Source organism: Mus caroli, unplaced genomic scaffold, assembly GCF_978045245.1.
Source record: "Mus caroli unplaced genomic scaffold, Mus_caroli_1 scaffold_11, whole genome shotgun sequence".
In the NCBI taxonomy this organism is placed as follows: Eukaryota; Metazoa; Chordata; class Mammalia; order Rodentia; family Muridae; genus Mus; species Mus caroli.
The window spans coordinates 104,345,428-104,369,773 of NW_028227266.1; the positions used below are offsets into that span (position 1 = coordinate 104,345,428).

General features: G+C 42.5%; 1 protein-coding gene across 1 annotated transcript in view; it reads right to left on the bottom strand.

The window, feature by feature from the left end:
• Nucleotides 1–23,771, bottom strand: part of Atp2c1 (ATPase secretory pathway Ca2+ transporting 1) — a 109,425-nt gene extending 85,654 nt beyond the window's left edge. The window contains exon 1 of the mRNA XM_029481803.2: nt 23,459–23,771. Within this exon, the coding sequence (XP_029337663.1) occupies nt 23,459–23,566 (108 nt within the window). The 5' untranslated portion in view covers nt 23,567–23,771. The remainder of the gene's footprint in view (nt 1–23,458) is intronic.
• Nucleotides 23,772–24,346: the final 575 nt, after the last annotated feature.

Here is a 24,346-nt window from a genome sequence, read left to right on the forward strand (position 1 = left end):
CTGTAAATGCAAAATACATGAACATGCAGAAGGATTCCTTCTTTCCTCTTACACAGTAAAACTGTTGGAAGGGACAGAAAAGGAGCGTGAAGATAATAATAAAGTAGAAGTATTGCCGAGGTAGAGCCTTAATATGTGAAGAAACATATTGAGACTAGCTACAGTAAGACTGGTGGCCATGAGAGACAATAGAGCCAAGTGTCCTTACAACCAACCCCGAAAGTTCCCCTTTAAAATCACCCCCCTAAAGTTTGGGTCTTACTCCTTTTGTGTTGAAGATTTAACCTACAAAATTAAATGCATCTAGTGCAAAATGTGGTTTACAGGAGCTGAGAGTGTTCCTCAGTGGTGGGAATGGAATCCTTAGATGATTCAAACTTGAGCACCACCAAGAAAGTGGGGGTGAGAAGAAGAGAAAAGAAGAGTGGTCACATGACTGAGAAGGTTCGAGGCTCCTTTTCCTGGGGGAAGCGTGGGAAAGCCCGGTCATGATGCTCCAATGTTATTCATACTGTGCTTGGTTCTAAGAGGATACGAGCTACCCTGCTTTTATATTATAATAAAACTTGAACATTTAAAAGTATATGAAGATCAAATACTTGATATAAATTAGCCTTGTCCAACTATTTAAATACAGATGATGAAGGAGTATGTATTTTAAAATAAAACTAGAAGAGATGCTTTTAAACCTTCCCCTAGTTACTGTCTTCTTTTAATCCTTTAGCATCATCTGAACTAAAGGATCAAAATTGTTAGGAAAAGTCAGCAAACAAAGATATATGCCCTGAAGTTCACCATCCCATATAGTTGGTTTAAAAAAAAAAAAAAAGACATGCAGCTAGAGTCAAGAGCTCCGGGGTACTGGTTAGTTCATAATGTTGTTCCACCTATAGGGTTGCAGACCCCTTCAGCTCCTTGGGTACTTTCTCTAGCTTCTCCATTGGGAGCCCTGTGATCCATCCAATAGCTGACTGTGAGCATCCACTTCTGTGTTTGCTAGGCCCCGGCATAGTCTCACAAGAGACAGCTATATCTGGGTCCTTTCAGCAAAATCTTACTAGTGTATGCAATGGTGTCAGCGTTTGAAAGCTGATTATGGGGTGGATCCCTGGATATGGCAGTCTCTAGATGGTCAATCCTTTCGTCACAGCTCCAAACTTATGTATCAAAAGATGGCCTAGTCGGCCATCACTGGAAAGAGAGGCCCATTGGACACACAAACTTTATATGCCCCAGTACAGGGGAACACCAGGGCCAAAAAAATGGGAGTGGGAGGGTAGGGAAGTGGGGGGGGAGGGTATGGGGAACTTTTGGGATAGCATTGGAAATGTAATTGAGAAAAATACGTAACAAAAAAAAATTTTTTTAAAAGACTGAGCATGTTTATGCATATGTATGTATGTTCATGTGTGTGTGTGTGAGAGAGAGAGAGAGAGAGAGAGAAGAGAGAGAGCATAGAAGACAGCCTTGGGTACCATCCTTAGAATACCCTTCATCTCCTTTGAGCCACAGATAGTCTAGACTGACTGGGCAGCAAGCCCTAGGGATCCTCCCATCTCTGCCTCCCCAGAGATGGAATTACAGACACAGGCCACCATGCTCAGTTGGAGATGGAATTCAGTACATTTTCTTACCTTCAAGACAAGCATATTACTGACAGCTATCTTCCCAGGCTCTAAAAACTGAACATTTTTCTAAAAGAAAGACACAATACTTTTTGTAAGGTAACCTACTCCAACTATACAACAGAATATTTCTTATACAATAAAGGGTGTGGGAATTGTCAGGCATGAGGAAATGGGGTCACTGCAAAGAATGTCATAGGAAATCAGTGTCCAAGAGCTGCCTGCCAGAAATGCTATACATCTGCCCGATCCCATGTCTCTGCAGTGCTACAGTAAAAGTTGAAAACAAGAATTTAAAAATTGAAGGGATCCAATACAAGTTACCAGTGTTTGGTTAGTTTAATTTCACACAGATCCCTAAGTGCTATGCAAAGATTTTATCTCCCACAGAATTCCATAGGCTGGAGCACATTTAATAGCATCCCAAAATGTGAACTACTTGATGGAGACTGAGAAGAGGACACTGGGGAGCTGTAAAGTAGACTCTTAATCTCTATTCTTAAAGTTTGCACTGAATACAACTCCTCATTCTACGGATTCAGAACCGAGTGTTGCTTGGAATCGTTACTATATATTGTCAGCCTTCTGGGTTGAAGGTGAACCAAGAGTTGCAGTTGAGGATAAGAAAACAAAACAAAACAAAACAAAACAAACAACAACAACAAAAAAAAAAAAACAGAGGTAAGAAACTCTCTGGACTCAAAGGAAGGGACCTTAGATGAAATGCTCTACAGTGGGAGGAAGGAACTTGTAGAGTCCACTTCCAGTAGAAAGATAGGACATCAAGTGGAGGGATGAGGTTGCCATCCCACAGTCAAAACCTCTAACCCAGAATTGTTCCTGTCTGAAAGAACTGCAGGGACAAAAATGGAGAAGAGCCTGACAGAAAGGAGGTCCAGTGACAGGCCCAAATTGGAATCCAGCTCAAGGGGAGACCCCAAGGCTTGACACTATTAGTGATGCTATGGTGTGCTTACAGAGAAGAACCTAGTATAGCTGCCCTCTGAGAGGCTCAACAAGCAACAGATACTTGCACCCAACCAATGGATAGAAGCTGGGGACGCCTGTGGTTGAATTAGGGAAAAGCTGGAAGAAGCTGAGGAGGAGGGAGACCCCATAGGAAGACCAGCAGTCTCAACTAATCTGCCTCCCCTGAGATCTCTCAGACACTGAGCCACCAACCAAACAGCATACCAGCTGAAGGAGGAGCCGCCCCCCCCCCAGCACCACTCCCCCCAGCATATATACAGCAGGAACTGTCTGGTCTAGACTCAATGAGAGAAGATGCACCTAAGAGACTTGAAGCCCCAGGGGGTGGGGAGGTCTGGTGGGGTGGGGACATCCTCTTGGAGAAGGGAGGGAGGAGATATGGGATGAGTAATAGTCAGAGGGACAGACCAGGAGGGGGATAAAGACTGGACTGGAAAAAAAAAAAGATTAAAGAATAAAGAAAAAAAGAAAAAAAAAAAAAAACAAGATGAATGTGAGTAGCTGCGAAAGAATCAGTTCAAGACTTCATTATTTCCATGTAAAATAGATATACAGTCTTCCAAGTTCTGTAAACCTTAAGTCACTGTGAAATGTAAGTGCATCCATTTTAAAAGATACGATCCTGAGAGCTGGGTATGTAATTCACTGGCAAGAAGACTAGAGTCTAGCATGCACCAAGCCCTTGTTCAATTCTTAGCCCCAAAAAGGAAAGGAAATAGCATCCTATCTATCTCTGATTTATATATATATATATATATATATATATATATATATATATATATATATACACACACACATATATATATATATATACAAGTATGTATATATAATCCTTATATTCTCATATATATGAGATTTGTTAGATAAGTGCATAATCAGAAAGATTGTTTATTAGGGTTTTCTGGCATCACAGAACTTATGGAATGTCTCTCTTTAAGGGAATTTATTGTGTTGACTTATAATCATCCCAACTATGGGCAGCTATGGATGGGAAGCCCAAGAATCTAGTAGTTGCTCAGACCACAAGGCTAGTTGTTTCAGCTGGTCTTCTGTAGAAGTCGGTTCCAACAGATGTGCTGGCAGGTAAGTGCAAGCAGGCAAAGAAGAAGTGAATCTTCCTTCTTCCAATGTCCTAATGTAGGCCTCCAGCAGAAGTGTGGCCCAGACTAAAAGTGTGTACCACCTTGCCTGGATCTGGGACTTGTTTTGTGCTAGGCTGACCCTGGACTGAGATCCTCTTGCCTCAGTCTCCCGGGATTACAGGCATGTACTCCCTTGCCCAGGTCTAAGTTTTTCATGGCCTCAAGAACTCCATGCCAAGATCCAGGTGAGAAACTTGTGTCTTCCCGTCTCGAGATCTGGACCACAGATGTGCTCTCCAGTTCTGGAGTGTAGTTCGTTCCAGATGCGGTCAAGTTGACAACCAGGAATAGCCATCACCCATTGCCATAATGAGTATTTATTGTGGAATAGATAAAGGTAATCCCACCTTGGACTTTGCTGCTGAATTTTGCTACAGAGCAAAGGATGGGGTAGGGGAGAGTTTAAGGGTTTTCAGAATGTAACAATGGAATATTCATCTCCAAAACCACAAAGGGATTAACTGAGACTTCTTGATCACAGTAGGAGTAAATCCTGAGCAGTATCAAGCACTGCCCAGAGCAGAGGAAATTATAGATTTTGGATCCAAGTAACCACTTGAAATCAGAAGCTAACAATACTGAGGCGCGCACATCCTTGCACATAGGACATTTCAGCCTGCGCTTTGAATTTTGAGGGCATGCATATCAGAGCCTGACTAAAACCCAAAGTGCTGTCATCTCCAGCGCAGTTCTCAGATCTTAGAGATTAAGGAATATACTCTTCATTCCTGTACAAGACAGTGTGAAGAAGCAATGACCTTAGGGTAGCCAAGGAGGTTTCAGTTGCTGGGGAGCACCTCCTCCTGAAGCTGTGCTGGTGGCTCGGTTGTCATGAGTGAGGGTTTGGCATGTGTTTGGAGGCCACCTGCTGTGTTTGCAGATTTCACTAGGCCTCTTCTTTCCCTTTAGATGCTTTCTCATTTTCACAGAGGAAACATTTCAGCCCTTTACCCCACGGCACTCCGGTCTGGAAGAGCTTTGGGAAAGCTTGTATTTCCTCATTCCTTCAAAGCAGCACATTTAATACTTCAAAGCCAACTGGAAGTCAATATGTATATTTTCTTCTTTGCCTAAACTTGTCCTGTGTCCTTCCATGCCCCCCTGCAAAAAACCGTTTCTCTCTGCAGTGTTTCCTGTTGTGCAAATAAATGAGAAAAAAAAAAAAGGCCATTATGATAATAGAGTAGAGAGAGATACTCAAGACAGAAAATAGCCCAAGGCTTATGAGAATTCTGAAGTTTTGCCCAAATCACTCATGTGCACTGACTGTTACAGCCAGTGAGCATGTAAGCACAAAATATGGACTCCATATCAAAGAGATGATTTACAAGATAGTTGATTTAGAAAGAGGAATTACAAGTTGCCAATATGACTTGGAAGGAAGAGGGGAGAAACAAAGATCCAAAATCAGCAGGAAAGAGTTTGTGTAACATGAGCAAATTGCTAAAACCTTTAGGCTAGAAAGTTCTTTGCTATAAATAACGATTATATGGAAAATATGCATACAGGTAACTTTGTTTTTGTTTTTTGAGTTTTTTGTTTTTGTTTGTTTGTTTGTTTGTTTGTTTTGGCTATAAGAGACAATGCCTGAATACCTGTACCCTATATTAGAAGATATTAAAAATAATTTAATAAGCCGGGTGTGGTGGTGCATGCCTTTAATCCCAGCACTCAGAGGCAGAGGCAGGCAGATTTCTGAGTTCGAGGCCAGCCTGGTCTACAAAGTGAGATTCCAGGACAGTGAGGGCTACACAGAGAAACCCTGTCTCGAAAAACCAAAAATAAATAAATAAATAAATAAATAAATAATTTAATATTGCCAAATAGTCTCTATTATGGTGAAATGAGGAAGCAGAGTGGGCAGGGTAGTAGAGACATTTCTATAATCTGGGAACAAGTTGAATTTGGGACTTGATCTGACCCTACTTCAAACAGCCAGACATAAAACTTATCAAAGAACCTGGTACATGAAGCATTGGGATTATTGGAAGTGTTTCTGTCTAGAAGAGTTCACAAACTAGAATGGTATCAGGCCCTTTAGAGGGTGGGCAGTAAAGAGATCTCAATGTTGTACTACAAATGATATCGCACCCTTCCAGGTCTCTCGGTGTGGCCCTGCTACCAGCAGCCCCAGCACCACCTGAGAACTTGACAGAAACGCACGTTCTCAGATCTTACTGGGACCAACTGAACCAGAAAGTCTCAGGCTAGATTCAAGAGCCTAGGATTGGACACAACTTCCTAATGATGCTGAACCCTTGAGAGGGCTACGATGATCTCAGTATTCCTCGTCCCACACATCTCTGGTGACAAGTGAACAGCAAGGATGAAAAGTAGTGACAGGAAGAAGCCAGTTCCCTAACTGTGTGGCTAAGCTACCAACCAACCTAGAGCCTGGCATGCCCTGGGCTTCCTGTAATATGAGATAACACATGGCATTTTCTGCTGCTTGTAACTAGAAGCTTCCAAATTGGTAGGATGAATGAGAAGAAACAGTTAGATTAAAAGGCTAAAATTTAGCTAGTTGTTCCTCTTAAATTGTAAAGAGTTTAGTGTAGTGTGGCCCGTGACATTATAATCAAATGACAAAGTACCAAGGCAGCCACTTAAAATGCTTAAGGCAACGTTGACAGGAGGGGACAGAGTAAGACATAAATTAGACGACTGAACTAAGGTTATGGTTCTTAAGGCCCATAATAGGAAGTAAAGCAAAACCTTGGCTCTTGACTTCAAGAGTTCTATGCAGAAGTTTCTCTCAACTCTAATTAGTGATCTTTTACTATCATACAACTCTACCCCATTCTTGAAGAATGAAGTGACATTTAGGCCTTTTTGTTTTTATGTCGTTGTGTACCCTGAAACTTGTTCCAAGCTGAGGCTCAAACTCCAGGCCTCTTACATGTTGTGCAAGGAATTCCACAATTACCCTGAATCTCTAGCCCAGATTGTTGGGGGGGGTTGTTCTTTTCTTTTCTTTTCTTTTCTTTTCTTTTTCTTAATCAGTGACTACAGTGGCAAATTCTTCAACAAAATTGAAAACTGACGTTGAGTTTGTACCTTCCTATTGCTTTACACATGTTCTGTCCCAACAAACATAAAGATAATTGGTCGTGTCGGGCTCACACATCCACTGGGGCAGGTGAAAGCCTACAGCACTTGGGTCTGTAGAACACCTACATGATGTGTCTCTGTTTGTTTACTAGCTTAAACCACCAAACCTGGCTTTGTTTGTTTGTTTATCAGGAAAGAGTACTTGGGATAGAAATCAAGGCCTAATATATGCAAAGTAGATATTCTACCACTGAGCTATACCACCAAACTAACTCACTTACACTGTGGAAAAATACAAAAATAATCTGAGAATGGAAAAAAATGCCAAGACTGAACATTTGATTAAAGCATTTAAGTTTAGAAAAATTAAAAAATCAGTTCTTACGGAATAACCCAAACTGGACATGTGTTTAGTGCTTTTTGGTAGAAACAACACAATTCTGTGAGGTAATTAGACTCAGTTGTCAGAAACCTGTGCGGCAAACAGCCCAGTTGCTTTTTAGAGCTCATAAAGCCATGGCTCTCATGGGTGATGCTCTTACACAGGGTTTCTTCCTGCCCATTGTAAAAGCAGAATGTCCATCCTTGGTGTTTCCACCGTGCCCTGCTGGCGAGCACACAAGATGCTACCCAGCTTCCTGGACTCCCCCTCTGCTCACTAGCTTGTTGTACTCATGTCTGGCCTTATTTGTTTCATTGTGGACTCATACAACCTTGAGAGGGACTGATTCCCGAATCTAGGACATTTGTCCTAAAGCTCCCTTGATGACAGTCAAGACAATATTATTTAATTATATAGTCATTGTCTTTCTCGGCTGGTCTCGGTTATTGTCTACAATCTACTTGTTTGTTTTCATTTAACCTTCAAATACCATTACTGGGGAACTCATGCTCCAAGTAGAAGCTTTTCAAAAATCTCTTGGGTTTATCTTCTCAGAGTTGGAAAGGGTTGCTGAAATGAGAGTGTAATCTTATGAATAAATTAGCAGAGGCAAGTATTTTAGAGAGATTATTCCGTAGGTAATTAAGACATGTTCATTAACATGCTCTAGTGAAAAAAATCAACAAAATACATATTTAACATATGTCTAGGATCTAAAAGCCACTCCGCAGCATCAGGAATACTGATTTCGCCTTTCCAGCTAAATTACTGTTCTGCCTTTAACTTCCTTTTCGTGTACAAAGTAGAGTAGGAGTGAGAGAATTTTTTTTTTTTTTAAATATTGAGACTTTGTGGTGGCTTTAGTGTGGATCATATAGAGGACAAGACAACTATTCTACCCTTCTGATGTCCCACAGTTTAACTCCACAACTAAAATTCCCAGCTGTCCCTTCAGTTTAATCAGTAATCATCCATAACAGAAAGAGGTAAGTAGATATGAATATGTATGTTAGAGTCTTAGCGCAAAGACACTGCTTAATCACTTCTTGCATTAGTAAGTATTATGTAATGCTTGGCTTGGGACTGCTGTCGTGGAAATGGTCAATTAAGAACTTTCCAAGCTGTAAGTCCTCATTACCGTTCCCCCGGCATTAACAATGATGCTACTACATCTTTCTAAGTGACGCCTGGGCTGTTCTTGAGAAGGTATGGTAATCCCTATCAGTTCTGCCTCTTAAACAAACAAACAAACAAACAAACAAACAAGCATCATCACATGGCCTCCATCAGTAGGTCTCAGAGTGGGGTCCCTACCACCTGGGAACTTGTTAGAAAGGCAAATTCTTGGGCTTCATCCAGTCCTGCTGAATTAGTAACTCTGGGGATGGGGGTCCAGTAGTCTCTGTTTTAATTACTCCCTCAGGTGATTTCAATGCCTGCCTAGGTTGGAGTACTGATTTGCAAGAAGCAGAAAGCATTCATCTTTTGATCGTGATAAGTGGTCTTTAATTATAAAGAACACAGTGAGGATGCATATCAGTATTTAAAACTCTCTCCATCATCCTTAAGTCATGTAAGAGTTGAAACTCTCTCAAGAAGTTGCCTATTGGCCTAAAACCAATTATTGAAAGCCATGGGCAGAAAGAGCATTAGGATCCTAAAGAGATTGTACGTCTTTCATGTAGGCACCTCTGTACATCACACCAGCCACGCTTTGGGCAATAAAGACGAGAGAGAGGGAGGGGGAGAGGAAGAGAGGGAGAGAGAGAGAAGTGCCATATAAGAGCCAGTGTTGTAACACCAGCCATGAAGCCAGCTTTGTTTCCTGATTCCAGGCCGGAACTTTGGAACAATGCCTCATTGACCAGAGGTTATCAGGCTTTTTAGCCAGACCAGTAAGATGAAAGAGAGACCTTTTTTTTTCCCCCTACACACTGAATAGAAAATACTATTCTCTTGAAACTGGATCCTCCCCATGGAAATAGTTTCATTTTAAAAAAAATAAATAAATAAAAAGGGTTGGTCCTGTAACAATTCAGAGTCTGTAACAATTTTTAAGAGGAAAAGTTTCACACTATTTGATGTCTTTTTGGAAATTTTTATTTTCTGTATATGCGTTGTTTTGTTTTGTTTTGTTTTGTTTACTTGCATGTGTGTCTATGTTTGTCTGGTGCCCTGGAAGGCCAGAACAGAATATTGGTTTCCCTGAAAATAGAATTACAGATGGCTGTGAGCCACCATGACAGTACTGGAAACTGAACCCAGGTCTTCTGGAAGAGCAGCCAGTGTTCTTAACTACTGACCCTTCTCTCCAGCCCCCTACTTAAACATTTAAAATTTTTTTCATGAGCTAGAGAGATGCTCAGTAGTTAATAGAACAGGCCACTCTTCCAGAAGGTGTGGGTCTGATTCCCATCACCCACATCAGGTGGCTCATAACCATCTCTAACTTTAGCTCTCGGGACAGGGGGTTGATGGGGATCCAATATATAATTTTAAAAAGAGCAATACACTGCTTTGCGGATAGCCTGGGTACGGATAACATGTAACTCCAGTTCTAGAGGATGTGACTCATCTGGCCTCTGCTGGCACCTGTACTCAACTGGCATGCACATGCTTACACACACACACACAACAGAGAGAGAGAGAGAGAGAGAGAGAGAGAGAGAGAGAGAGAATGAATTTAAAAATAATTGTAAACATGTATATTTTCTATATAAAGTTAATGCATTCCTATTACAAATTTGCTTTGTTTTTATTTATAAAACCATGGCCTAGCTGAGTGGTAAACATTGTAACACAGATGACAGCACAGACACAATTAGAAGTACCACTAACATTTCAAAATAGTTACACGGATGCAATAAAGATAGAAAATTCAAGAGCTTCTGCTAAGAAGAGGACCCATGGAGAAGCTGGGCCTCAGAAAGCATGACCAATGAACACAGCAAGAAAAGCCAATGTAAAGGTGACATTTTACAGGATATTGGGCAAGTTACAGTAACTATGTTATAATTGCACGTGACAGATGGGTTTGCAAAAACTTGATTACCTCTTAATGAATTTTTAAAGACTTCCTTTAATGCAGTTGTAATTTTTCTACTATGTGGTCCTTAACAGCGATAACACGCTCTTACCCTCTACGTGTTAACTCGCCCAGTTAGAAGAACAGTAAACAGTGTGTTTAATATTAATTCAGCTAACATAGGAGTTTGAGACCTATTTGCGAACAATTCCTTCACAAATAAAAATCCAAAGATATATGGAGGCAGGGAGACGAGGGCCTTTGAGACTTGCTAGCACTCAAACATGCCCAATTTACATCACTCTATTTACAAAACACCCTGGAAAAGGAGAAGATAAACAAATCCCTCCACTTCACTCAGTGAGGTTGGGTACGACTGCTGCTCAGCACAGACCTTGTAGACCATCTTTCTGATGGGTCTCTGACACAGAGTCTTGTGTATTACAGTGCAAGGCCATTTTTAAATTCTGTAACCCCATTAGGGCAGGTTTTTCTTGGTAACCAACAGAAGTTAGGCTTTTGGGAACCGCACTGGCAAAAAGTCCATTTCACGTATAAACTCTAGCACGTCCTCACAGTTTTGCATTTGGTAAAAATGTATAGATTATTTGAGTTGCAAATGATGATGTTGGAGCACTGGTTTTGTTGATGTTTCTCTATCCTGTGCCGTGTACCACCCATGTATTCTGGGTCTGACTCAAAGGAGCTTGAGTCAGGGAAAGCATTTAGATTGTGTTGGGTTTAGTGGCATATTTAAACCTATTTTGCAGGCAGTGTTTGTATGGTTACATTATTGCTAACTGCCCTGGTGGAGAAATGACCACCAGGAATATTCTAACTACCTGAACTTTATAAATCAGGGGCCCCAGAAATGTTGCTATGGTGATGGTTTGTATATCCTTGGACCAGGGAGTGGTACCATCTGGAGGTGTGGCCTTGTTGAAATAGGTATGACCTGGTTGGAATGGGTGTGTCACTGTGGGTGTGGGCATAAGATCCTCACCCTAGTTGCCTGGAAGTCAGTCTTCCACTAGCAGCCTTTGGATGAAGACATAGAACTCTCAGCTCCTCTTGTGCCATGCCTGCCTAGATACTGCCATGCTCCCTCCTTGATGATAATGGACTGAACCTCTGAACCTGTAAGCCAGCCCCAATTAAATGTTGTTTTATTAAGACTTCCCTTGGTCATGGTGTCTGTTCAAAGCAGTAAAACCCTAACTAAGACAGCTATGTATGGGTTTCATAGTATCCAGCACCTGAAGCATGTGCATGATGCCTGAGAAACAGAGACAGAAGCTAGTCTATGACTCTTTCTAGATTTACTTTAAAAACAAATATAAATTAACCAGGACCAGGGAGCATAGTGAGAATTCTGGAATTTGTTTTTTAAAAAAACACAGAAATATCATAAGAATATGCTTTTATTTTAATCCCAGGTGTAGAGATGTGGGGCCCCTTCAGACTGTCCGAAGAAGCTGACTATGATTTGCCTAGTGCTCTAGCAGAAGCATGGTTTGGCCAGCTGCAGATGTTTCTGCAATTGTGTAACATTTGGATTTCTGGGACCTTTTTCAGAGGGTACAGTACAAGAAAGGTGGGTGGGTAGTGGTCATTTGCAGGGGTTGGTTGTAGTCAAATAGTTCTCATGCTCAAAGAGGAAAAAAGAGGAAAGAAATTAGGTTCAAAGATTTTCCTAATTCCTCTCTCCCCTCTATTTTTGTTTCTCTAGTATCTGGTGGTGTGGGGGTGAAATGAGAGGTGGGGTAGGAGAAAAGAACCCACAAAGCAGCAAAGATCAGCTACAAGGAGTGTTTGCATTCCTGTTCGCTCCTGCTGTCATGTGAGGGGGTGATTAAAGATCCAAGACTCCCCACAAAGGTAGAAACAAACCATTTTAGGATACCTCAGCTAATTAATAAAAAAAAACTATGTTATCCTCTACATTTTGTGATATTTATAGTATTTGTCATTCAATTTTGTAATTGTTGACACAATTTAAATATTTAACTTCTATTATCATGATATTTATGGCTTCTGATGCTTAATATGACAATTTCACTGGGCTAATGATGACACATTGGATTGCAGCTGGTAAGACATTATTTCTGAGCATATCTGCGAGGGTGATCTGAGAATAGATGAGCATTTGAATCAGTAGGCTCAGTGTGTGCTGAAACATGGTACATCCTCATGCAACCCACAAAGAAGTACACAGAACCAAACAGGATAGAAAAGCACATTTGTTCCTTCTCTGTGGGGCCCTTCATCTCCTGCCTTCAGTGTTCCCTGTTCTCAGGCCTTCTTCCTTGGACCAAATTAAATCACTGACCCTCCTGGTCCTTCAACTCGCAAAGGAAAGAACATGGGAGTTTTAAGACTCCATAATCATATAAGATAGACATAAATACTCATAATAAATAAAAGTGTCTTGATAAAAAAAAAAAGTTCCTAGCAAAAGTTATCATACTTCTATTTCTAACCATTATGATTTTACATTTTTATTTATTTTATGTGTATTGGTGTTTTGCCTGCGTATATATTTGTATACCACATGTGAGTTACATGTGGGGTGCTGGGGTTTGTACCTGGATCATCTGGAAGAACAGCTAGCACTTCTAACCACTAAGCCACCTCCCAAGTCCTGTTATCTTTAGTAAATTTAAGAACATCTAATTGCAAGGGAAAAGTGAAAGGAAGGAAGGCCAAGAGGAAGGAGAAAAAGGGACCATCAGTGGTGGGGGAAGGTGTTTGTCGCATATGGAGAGGTTTGTCAACAGGATCTGAAATCAAAATCTTACTGCCACCATTTATAACCTATGGACCCAGTTATTTCACCTCCCTAAATGTCACTCCTCTTAACCACAAGATGAGGATGCCATGACCCACCTTGCAGTGTCATGAGGATTAACTAAGGGCAGATCTAAAGGACCTTGCCAAGTGCTTAGCACGGCTAAGGCACTGGGTAAAAACCTTAGGCTTCCTTCTTCTAAAGTGTGTACTTTCATTGTTTTCCCCAAGCCATACGTCCCATTAGGATGAACAAGCTAATAATAATAATTTCAGCATTTTTTTCACAGCAAATTTTAAGCAGTACAACATATGTAGGAAGAATTCATTTATTTTTCTGTCAAGACATGGAACTGTCTGTACAAGGTGTGAGATTATGCCATCTTCTGTTCTGAACAGAGTTGGCAAAGTGTCGTGCATGAGCTGTCAAAGGAGTGAGATTGGGTAGCAAGCCTCTGTATTTGGGATCCTGAAGGCCTCCCCGAGAATCCTGTACTAAAAAGCACCAACCCCTCGGTGCTCTTGAGAAATGATGGGACCACCTGGAAGAAGGGTCTAGTGGAAGAAAGGTCACTGGGGATATTCCCTCAAAGGTGATGTTTCAGACCACAATCCCTCTTCCACTCTGTTTCCCAGACAATGAAGTGAATGGTTTCCTTTGCCTACTGTTCCACCATGGTCTCTTGCCTTGCCCCCTCTCCCCGCCCCCAGATAAATGAACCAGCTGAGGACTGAAGTCTTCTCTGGTGTTTTATCACCAAGTCTGATAAACACACAACTTAGGGGTCTGCATGAATGTGTACAAGGATATATACATAAAATTTCTTTTAAAAATCTTAAAAAAAAAAAAAAGAAAGAAAAGCAGAACGCTACGAGTGTTAAATTCAGGGAAAACAGACTAAATTGAAGAAGAGGCTTTATACTGGGAGGAGCCTAATGTTTAAAATGTCACAAAGGAACCCGAAATTCCTCAAAGCTCCTATCTATTCACAACTATGTAAGTACACTGGTTATTTATTCTTAGACTGGAGGGGGCCATAAAAGCTACAAAGCTGTGGCTAGAGGTGTTCAGCGGTCCATTAGGCTCAGGAAAGCTAGTCCTTGGTACATAAGCTTTTCACCGGAGGTCGTTACTAGACGTAGTTATATTTCCTTTCTGGCTGGAGGATTTGCGAGCTGCCAAGATCTCTCAAGTCCTTTGATTCTGGCTTTCTTGGTCTTAGAGCTCAGAGCAGCATTGCTCGTTCTACAGAATTTTTACAACTAGCTAAATGAAATAAAAAAAACAAAACAAAAAAAAAGCAAAAATCTAATCCACGTGTGCTTTTCATCTTTCCATTGCCTGATACCTAGAATCTTAATGGCTAGAACAGGCTGGATAAGACATTCAGTATTCTCTTTCCCAGTCAGAAACCATTGTTACAATGATCTTCAAAGAGGGACATGTAACCATGCATTCTGCAAATGACTACTCATTACTTTCTCTCTTGTTTGACTTTGTTATTACATCACAACCCTTCCTGGCAATTCTGCCCGCCAGTCATACTTAACTTTTTTCTGTAACCTTCAAAATACATCCCTAGCTTAGTTCACAAATTAGCCCTATGCATCTTCTGAAGCACATACATAAACAGATGAAAACAGTCACATTCCACCTCTTCCTCACCAGGCCGAACAACCATGATTCTTTTAAGCACTTCTGTCTCGGGATAGAATTCATGACATCCCTAACCCTCCTTCATTCATGTCCATCAGCCTGTGTTCAGTGCCCCACAGCTGAGAGGCACGTTGCAAATTGTCTAGGACCTGTTGGTATTAAATAGCTCCATAAGCAGATGGAACTGCTCAGGACAGGTACAGCCAAGATGAATTGCAAGATTTCTTTAGAGCATATATTAGACAGCACTGAGGTGCAGGAACCTGCCTAGGGGCTGGAAATAGAGCGCAGCGTAGAGCACTTGCCCACCAGGGAAAGCTGCCCAGGAGAAGGGGATGCATAGTGAAGATTTGAAGGCAGAGTAGATGTTAACTAGAGGAAGGCAGACAGGGAACCAGAAAAGAGAAGACTTTTGCCAGGAAGTAACAGGGAAACGGGGTGAGTAGATGGGAGTACTGTAGAGGCAGAGGGAGGGAAAAACAGCATGTGGTGAGAGAGGGCATCCCCAGAGCCAGACCGATCAAGGCCCTCCACGACAGGGAGTTCCATACTTATCCCAAAGCAAGTCAAAGCCACTGAAAGATGACAAGCAGGGGCCTAGGAGGCTACTCCCTGCCTCAGGCAAGAAGTAATGATGGTCTCTGGGGTGAGGAAGAAGACAGGTATCCAGGTAAAGGATTGAAAGGACGTGGAGGTAGCATGGATACCAAGTGAGGAAACAGGAAGGGCCTGACTCGGTCACAGGATGCATGGGTGGTTCTCTACTTGTGAGGAAGGCAGAGCAGGACACTGGGTGATGGTGACTCAGAAGCCATTAAGCTTCCTGCACCCTGTCAGGCTATGAGGTGCTGGTGACTTATTTCCCTTTTCTATAAATGCAGCATTTCCCCCTCCCATCAGCTAGAGGGATTTTGTAATTACCATGATAAAATAGTTCCACTTTGAATGTCATATTTAAGAGTCAGGAATACTAAGGTGCAGCTTCATCTTAGCCCAGCAATTGACTTCTAGTGCTATCTTCATAGGATTACACAAAATCCTATACAAGGGTGGTGGAACATCTCTGCCCTCTTTTAAATTCTACACAGATAATCCTTTACCCCTGCACCCAAACCATTAAATCTTTCTCTTCTCAAACCATTCATAAGGACACTGGGCACTTTCCAGTTCCCTCAGGTATCACACACACACACACACACACACACGGACACAGACATGGACACAGATACACACAGGCATGCATGCACATGCACACACACAAAAAAATACTCACACATGCCCACATATAAGCACATACATGCATGCATACACATCATGCACACACACATGCATGCACGCAAGCCAGACAAAGTGCAGAGCTTTGCGGGGCTAAGCGGATACTCTGCCACTGCACCATCAGCTCTGATGGCTTCCTTTTTACAGTCTTAATTATTTTATGTGTCTATGTGTACTTGCTTAAGTACACAAGCTTCCGTTCTTTTCTTCCATCATGTGAGTCTCAGAGATCAAACTCAGGTCACCAGGCTCGGTAGCAAGTGCTTTCACCAGTTGAACCATCTCACCAGCCCCATCAAGATGAAGATAACAGCAAACAAACAAAACCCCATAACTTTAAAAAATACTTTTGGTATAATCTCAAGGTATAATCTCAATTTACCTTAAGGAGCTTTAAAACTTCCCACTTCTTAGATCAAGCTGTAGTAAAATGTGTGCCATTTTCCCTAGGAAGGTCGAGCGCATATCAGCAGCACTGGAAACCTTATTGAGTATACTGAGACTCAACATAGATTTATTTGGGAGGAAAATTAGAGTGCTCTCAAGTTTTAGAGACCCAACTTTCTAAAGTTCAAATTCAATTCAAATAGTTAACACCTTAACTTTGAAGTAGGCATTCTCTAAAAAACAAAGAATAGGAAAAAAAAAAAAAAAGTCACACCATTTGTCAGGCTAGAGATGTAGCTCAGAGGTGGAGCACTTGCCTTGCACATGTAAGGACCTGGGTTCAAGTCCCAGCAGTGTTATTTTTAAAAGACAAATAAGGAGGGATAGATACTGCTTTAAAAAGACAAACAGAAACAAAACACATGGACCCTGTTTGACTGAGGGACATTCTCTTAAGCCATTGGGAAAAAGCTTCAGACAAGCCTCCCACACAAAATTCGACTGTAATCTATAATTACAATGTCCTTTTAATTATACTACGTCTTTCAGCTCCAAAGAGGACTTTTCTTTTTTTTTTTTTTTTTTTTTTTTGTTTTGTTTTTCGAGACAGGGTTTCTCTGTGTAGCCCCAGCTGTCCTGGAACTCACTTTGTAGACCAGGCTGGCCTCGAACTCAGAAATCCACCTGCCTCTGCCTCCCGAGTGCTGGGATTAAAGGCGTGCGCCACCACGCCCGGCCAAAGAGGACTTTTCATACGGCAAGTAGATTCAGATTTGCTGTTAAACAGACACAACCTATCTGGTCAGCTCTTAATGCTATTACTTATGCAGAAAAAAATTTTTTTTTCTTTTTCGAGACAGGTTTTCTCTGTGTAGCCCTGGCTGTCCTGGAACTCACTTTGTAGACCAGGCTGGCCTTGAATTCAGAAATCTGCCTGCCTCTGCCTTCCGAGTGCTGGGATTAAAGGCATGCACCACCACACCCGGCTCCAGCCTGTGCTTTCTGATCCCTCTTCTTATCTTCCCCTTCCAGGGAAGATAAGCACAAACTGACTGCTCAAAACTTTCAAAACTTGGCTCTTCTCTGCCTCAGCCTTGTGTCACTATTGCTCCCATCTTCTGCTCCGAATGACAGTATCCTACCCTGTGATGTATCTGACCCTACAATGTCTGCGATAGTGATGAAGTGCCCTTCATTCATTCACCACATGAATGTGTCTCATTTATGCCAGATCTGTGTCTGGTACAACTGCAAAGCACCGTGTTCCCATTGGTGAAATAAGATTTCATGTAGAGAAAAAGATTCTGAGTGCTTTGGAGTAGGGATTATAGCAGTAAATGGATGTGGGACCCAAACTGGAAGGCTCTTATTGCAATGATCCAGTGAGGAGAGGATGGTAGCAGATCGAATCGTTATTTGAGAACTGGCTGGTGTGTTAGTTACTTATCACCTTGGAAACCTTCTGATGGGTGACACAGGTATACAGAGATCTGAAGAAAAGCAGTGCTGTTTGTTTGCCTGCCTCTGCCTCTGCCTCTTGCTGGTATGTCTGTGTGCTACTGCTGTTACCATCAGACTCCAAATTCTCTTGTCTTCCAAAATGGTCTCAAGATGACTAACTAGAAATCTTCCAGGCCTTCAGCACCAGGATGGGAATCCTTAAAGCATTCAGCTTTGTGGACTGAACAGCTCTGAGGTTCATAGCTTCTCACATGTAGACACCCATTGTTGTATTACCCAGGATTCCTTGGAAGCCACTTAAATAAGTGTGTCTGTGTGTTTACATTTCATCAGTTCTTTCTCTCTAAAGAATGAGGTCTTTTGAAGTGCTTGGGCAATGGGGGTAAGGAGGAGAAAGGTAGAGACCAAGATGATGACAAGGTGCATGGTCTGAGCTTTTAGGTTGACTGATGAGGAAACTGGAAAAGAAATCAGTTTAGTGGGTGGAGTTGGTGAGTTCTCCCTGAACACAATTTGCCATGTTTGCAAGATATCCAGATAGAGGCATTGGAGAGATAACTGGATATACAAGGCTGCAGTGTAGTCCTAGTAAGCATTTGAGAGTGATTGGCTTAAAGGTCGTAATTGAAGCTATGGGACTAGCAGACCTCATCCAGCAAAAAGAGAACAGACTTTACAAATAAGCTCACAAGCTAGCTCCTAACATCCTTACAGGATGTCTCTGCCAAGTCTGCCACCCTCAAGAGCAGTGAAGAGCTCTAGGTCCCCATAGGTCACTCTAGGCTGAAGCCAAGGAACAGCCTACCAAGAGGTAGAACACATTCTCAGTGTCCCACTTGGTCACCTGAGCCACCAAGCAGCTGGTCTCTAGTTCTCAGAAGAACATTATCTGCAAGTCACATTCATTCCCCACTAGCTGGATGCTGACGTTGGTATAACCATACCTTGACTGTTGCTCTAAGGCCAAAACAAAGGAACTGCAACCATGCAGTCTCACCTATGTCCGGGCAGACTTACCAAATTCACCGAGGTTCAGTGAGGCTTGGGCTACCTGCTCATACTGCATCATCTCATGAATTCTGATAATCATGAGTCTTCCCAATCTAGCTTCTTCACTCACTCATGACTTTAACCTTCTACCTGTGTAGAGATCCAGATTTGTGAAGCGTTTGCCACTAGAGATCTGGGAGCACGAAGGATGAGAAGCAGATGGTGTATCTGAGATACCGCATCCCTGTTGGTACTTAAGAGTGAAGACATTGGTGTGTCCCAACAGACACATCACCAACAACAAAAACTACCCCACAAACCAAGTCCTGTGTCACATCCTGTCTCTACAGCATAAGGACAAGGGGAAGAACATGGAGGAGACACTTCAAAGAAGCATCTGTGACTAAGAGTAACAATGACCATGACTTAGACCATGACATGGGGGAGGGGGGTGCTGTGGGAAGCCACATGTGCCGTTGCAGGGTGGCGCTGACAACAGCTGGCCACCACGCATACATAGGCAGTAAAGTTTTTTTGCCAAGATGAGGTTTTGAGAATTAACCAATCAGATAAGAGACATATTAACCAATCAGATGAGAGACAAGTTAACCAATCAGATGAGAGAGAAGTTAACCAATCAGATGTGAGACATGCAAATGAGGTGGTAAGCATAACCCATGCATAACCAATCCGGGTGTGCGACACGCCTCTCCTAGGCCTATATAAGCAGCACCAGTTCTGGGCTTGGGGTCTCTTCGCCTCTGCAATCAAGCTCTCCCAATAAACGTGTGCAGAAGGATCCTGTTGCAGCGTCGTTCTTGCTGGCGAGTCGGGCGCGCACAAGAGGGTCCCTTTGGCCTACTCAAGACATGGGTAAAAGTGATGTGTGTCACAGACATTCTAGTACATATGCCTGCCTGCAGTACACATGGCTCTCATACCAGCCTTTGCCATGTCGCAAAGTGAGTCTGAGCATATGAGGCAAGGTCACACGTGCATATGTATAACATGGAAGCAAATAGTTACTGTGCTGAATCTGGTAGAAACTTGCGGTAATCAAAGCACAGACTATCTTAGGAAAGAGGGGGCTCTGCTGCATCTTCCAGCAGCACTGGAGGAAGGTTCTCTTTTCAGACCATGCAACCTGAGTCTGAGGACACAGGGGCATCTCCAGGCAGGCTATAATAAATGGAGGAGGACTTTTCAGAGAGGAGTATACTTGAATGCACTGAGGAGCAGAGGCAGATGGTGAATCTGGGATACCACAGTCCTGTTGGTACTTAAGACATTGGCTGCAGGCATTACATTCAATAATAATGAATCATTCAGAATTGAGTTGTCTAACCTTTTAATCTCCTCCCCAGCCACCACCCCCACCCCCAATCTTCATTCAGGAGTCAACTCAGCTGCCCCCCAAGGAGGCTTTAAATACTTCCCCTTTGGTTGGTTGTGGGCACTGAGTGTTAACCCTAGGGCCTTGTGCATGCTGAGTGTATACCACTGAGCCACATTCCCACCCCTGAACAACTCTGTTGCAAGCCAATTTTCCTCCTTAAAAATCAGGTTTCAAAAGCAGGGCAGCTGTAGACGCCTTTAATCCCAACACTTGGGAGGCAGAGGCAGATAGAACTCTGTAAATTTGAGGCCAGCCTGGTCCACAAAGCAAGTCCCAGGACAGTCAGACTGCACAGTAAAACCCTGTCTCAAAAACCAAACCAAACCAAACAAACAAACAAATAAAGGAAATAGCTTTTAGGCTTAGAAGGTTCTTTTGATGTTCCTTTTTCTTTTTCAATTTCATTCTTTTTTTTTTTTTTTTTTGGACAGAGTCTCACTATGTAGCCCAGGCTGGACCCCATTTCTTGATCCTCCTATCTCAGCTTTCCAAGAGTTAGCAGTACAGGTGTGTATAGAAGTGACGTTGTCTATCTTAAGGATTTGCTTTGAATGTATTTAGTTTTCTAGCTCTAGCAAATGGCATTGGGTTTTATTTTTCTCAATTCCAGTGAAATATGAATTTTTTTCCCTACACGAATTTGCTAATGAGTGATTTAAGTAATAAGTACAGAGAAAATATGAGTCAATTGCGTATATTATATAAATAAATATATCTCACACATAAAGGGAAATGGGCATCAGAATGATAGTGGTCTGAGGTTTGGGAACACTGTCCAGGAGACAGGTCAGTAGACTGCTGTTAGGGCTAGGTTGTTACAAGGAGCAGTATGACAAAAAGGATAACGTTTAAAAACTCAAGCTTTTACATTGTAACCCTCCCTTTATATTTTCTAGCTGGGTGGCTTCCAGGAGGGTGCTCACACTCTTCCGTCTCTGTCCCCTTAGCTTTCTGTTGCAGATCTGGTTTACAGGAGCGTAAGGAACAGAGGCAATGGCTGTTTGAGCATAGGTATCATTAGCCTTCTCTGTAACCTTTCTCCATGCTTTCCAGGTGTAACCAGATTGACCCAGTTTCTCTAATTTTGTGAGACTGCATGTCTGAACAGCTGTAATTGGCTTTAGAAAGGAATCAGGTGCAGTACTTTTCCACTAACATAGAAAGGAAGCCAATAGCATAGCACAATGCTTTCAGTCCCCAGCCTTTCCACATGGGTGTAAATTGGGAAGGTGATCACCTACCCAGTCCAAGTCTCCTGTCCCCATACTGGATCTTATTGCTCTTCGGAAGGCATGATTTTGTAGTACTTTCAGCATAAACTTTCAGCTTCTGGGTGTGGTGCTACATACCAATAATCCCCTCCTTGGGAAGTAGAGGTAGGAGAATGAGGAAGACAGGCTTGGACAAACTGGGCTATGTTGACCATGTTTCAAAAAACCAAAATGTAACACCTAGGGAGATGGCTCAGTGGGAATACACTTGCTGTCCATGTTAGAAGAACGGATGCCCAGAACCCACCTGACAGCTGTGGTCAACAGCGTACACTTGTAACGCCTGCACTGGGATGCAGAGAGGCATCCTGAGAGGCCTTGCTGCCCAGCCAACCTGGTTACAACATCTAGCTTCAGTTTCAGTAAGACCATCTCGAAAAAATAATATGGAGAAGAAACTAAGACAAGAAAATTTGCTCTCAACCTCTAGCCTCCATGGCCATCTCATGGGCATCCCCACACAGCACACACACATGCTCATATGTGCATATGCCACACACTCTTCATACACACACACACAGCACACACACACACACACACACACACACACACATAACTTAATAAATAAATAAACAATAAAACAGGCTTCAAAAAAAAAAAAAAAAAAAGCCCACAGGATTATTTAAGCCACACAGCCACCTCTCTGCACTCATTGCTCAGAAAAGGGAAGAAATCCATGCCCATCCCCCACAGACATATTGTCAGTCACTCTTTCCCGTCCCCTGTGTAAAAAGCCTGTGACATAGCTCCTGGGGTAAACAAAAACTCTGGGCACCACCATGTGGTTCTCCCATTTTCTACTTCAAAACCAAGGCATGCAGAGAGGAGACAGAAACGTTTCTCACTGAGTGTTACCCTGAAACTGAGCGAGAGGTAAATGGGGCAGCCTAGCTCCCTTAATGCAGAGAGCCTGAGTCTCTAGCACTAGTCAAAATCATTTAAGTACATACATACCTAGATGCAGTTTCCTTGATAATCCTAAATGATCTGTCAGATATTTTGTTTTTTGTTTTTGTTTTTTTTCAAAGGAGGCATTAGCTTTGGGGGAAAGGGGTCACCAAAGGGTTTCCTTCTGCTGCCCTCTGCTTCCGTTTCTGGGAAGCATCTTACTAACTGGGTCATTTTCTACCATGGAGGAAAAACAAACAGGACACTGGCACAAGGCAGAGCGCTTGTGGCTGGTCATCTTCTGTGTGGTGACAGACCTGTCTTTCATATTTCTAGTCCGTTGCCAAGCTTCTAAATGAACTCCTGGATTTAAATGGGCCACACATTGTTCTCTCTCTAATCCAGTGCAATTATGAAAGCAGTTTTTAGATATCAATGTATAATGTAATCAATGTAATGAACACACATGTTTTTAAGTGAAATAACCAGACATTTTAAACAGACTTATTAAAATGCGTCTATACCCACATGCTAGAATTTCCTGTTGGAAGCTGTAGCTTCCAATTGGCTAAAAGGACTAATAATTATTGTGCTCTGTCCCCTATGCACCACATATAAGAGTCACCTATTATATCCAAATGATCTCATCGGCCCACTAATGATCTGATTATAGCCACCCAGATAACCTTCATTTTGCAAATCCTAGTGATATTAAAGTAACATGCAAGAAAATAAGTGTGTTTCTGGGGTATACTGCTTCATCTATTGAGCTACGAATGGTTTCAGAATTTGTCTTCGAAACACTGAAAAAAATCACCAAAATATCAAAGAGTCACCTCCGTAGTATGGTAGGTTCATCTAGATAACAGAAGAAAGCAAAATAAGTGTCAAACACACACACACACAGAACATTTGCATAATTTATCTCAGGGCCCAAATGTTCCACAGCCAAGTAAGCCCTCACAAGCGGCAGGCTCCTCTGACTGCCAAGCTCGGGTAACGACAAGGCTGGATCTGACCTCTGCCTATGAACACCCGTAAGTCAGCAGAGAAACATTCCCCACGCTTCGACAGGCCACACCCAGAAATAAGCACCAGTTATTTTTAAAGTTAGCACAAACAAAATAATACCTGCTCTTCGGCCCTTTGGCTTCTCAGCGTTGATAAATATTTCCGAATAGAGTGGAGAGGATACTTTTTCAAGTAAGAAAATCCGGACGGAGGCAGTAAGTTCTCCATACTGAGGGGAAACCCGAGGGTCCTTGTCTGCCCCTCCCGGACAGCGACCAAATGCGACCTAGACACTTAGCCTCTGCTGCCTAGCTGCTCCTTTGAAGTGCCACCACTTCGCTGCAAACCGAGCAGGTGTCAATCTTATAGCTCCCTCTTTGAGTGGAAGTTCCTAGAGACAGCTGAGGGAGGCGGGTCATCTAGAAACCTCCAGAACTGCAATGCCCAGGAGCCAGAGGCAGGAAGAAGTTCAGGGCTGGCCCGAAGAATGTAAACAGCCCAGCGATAGCGATACGACTGACTGTCCTATTTTGAGCAGCAAGGCTCTGTTGCAAGCGATGTTAATATTAGCTAGCGGGTGACTTTCCATACCCACGGACTCTCGTGAGGTTTAATTTTAATTCTTCCGACAGTATTTCTGGTGGTTCTTTCTTTCTTTCTTTCTCTTAAAGAGGGCATGACATGAGGTTTTCCCAGTTTCCTTTGAGCTTTCTTGTCATTACCAACGCACACTAACAACCTTCAACTGAGCCTCTGCTCAAAAGTGTCAATTCATTCAGCCTTGAGAAACGCTGTTTTAGAGTTCTTATTTTATTATTTTTATTCATCTCTCATATGTTACATCCTGACCACAGTTTCCCCTCTCTCCTCTCCTCCCAGCCCCTCCCCCTCCCATTCCTCCTCCCCACTCCCCAGGAGGGGGAAAAGGGTCCCACACATAGGCAAAAGAGTGTGGGACAGACCCAGCTCTCAATGTTAGCATTTCCACATGAACACAGAGCTACTCAG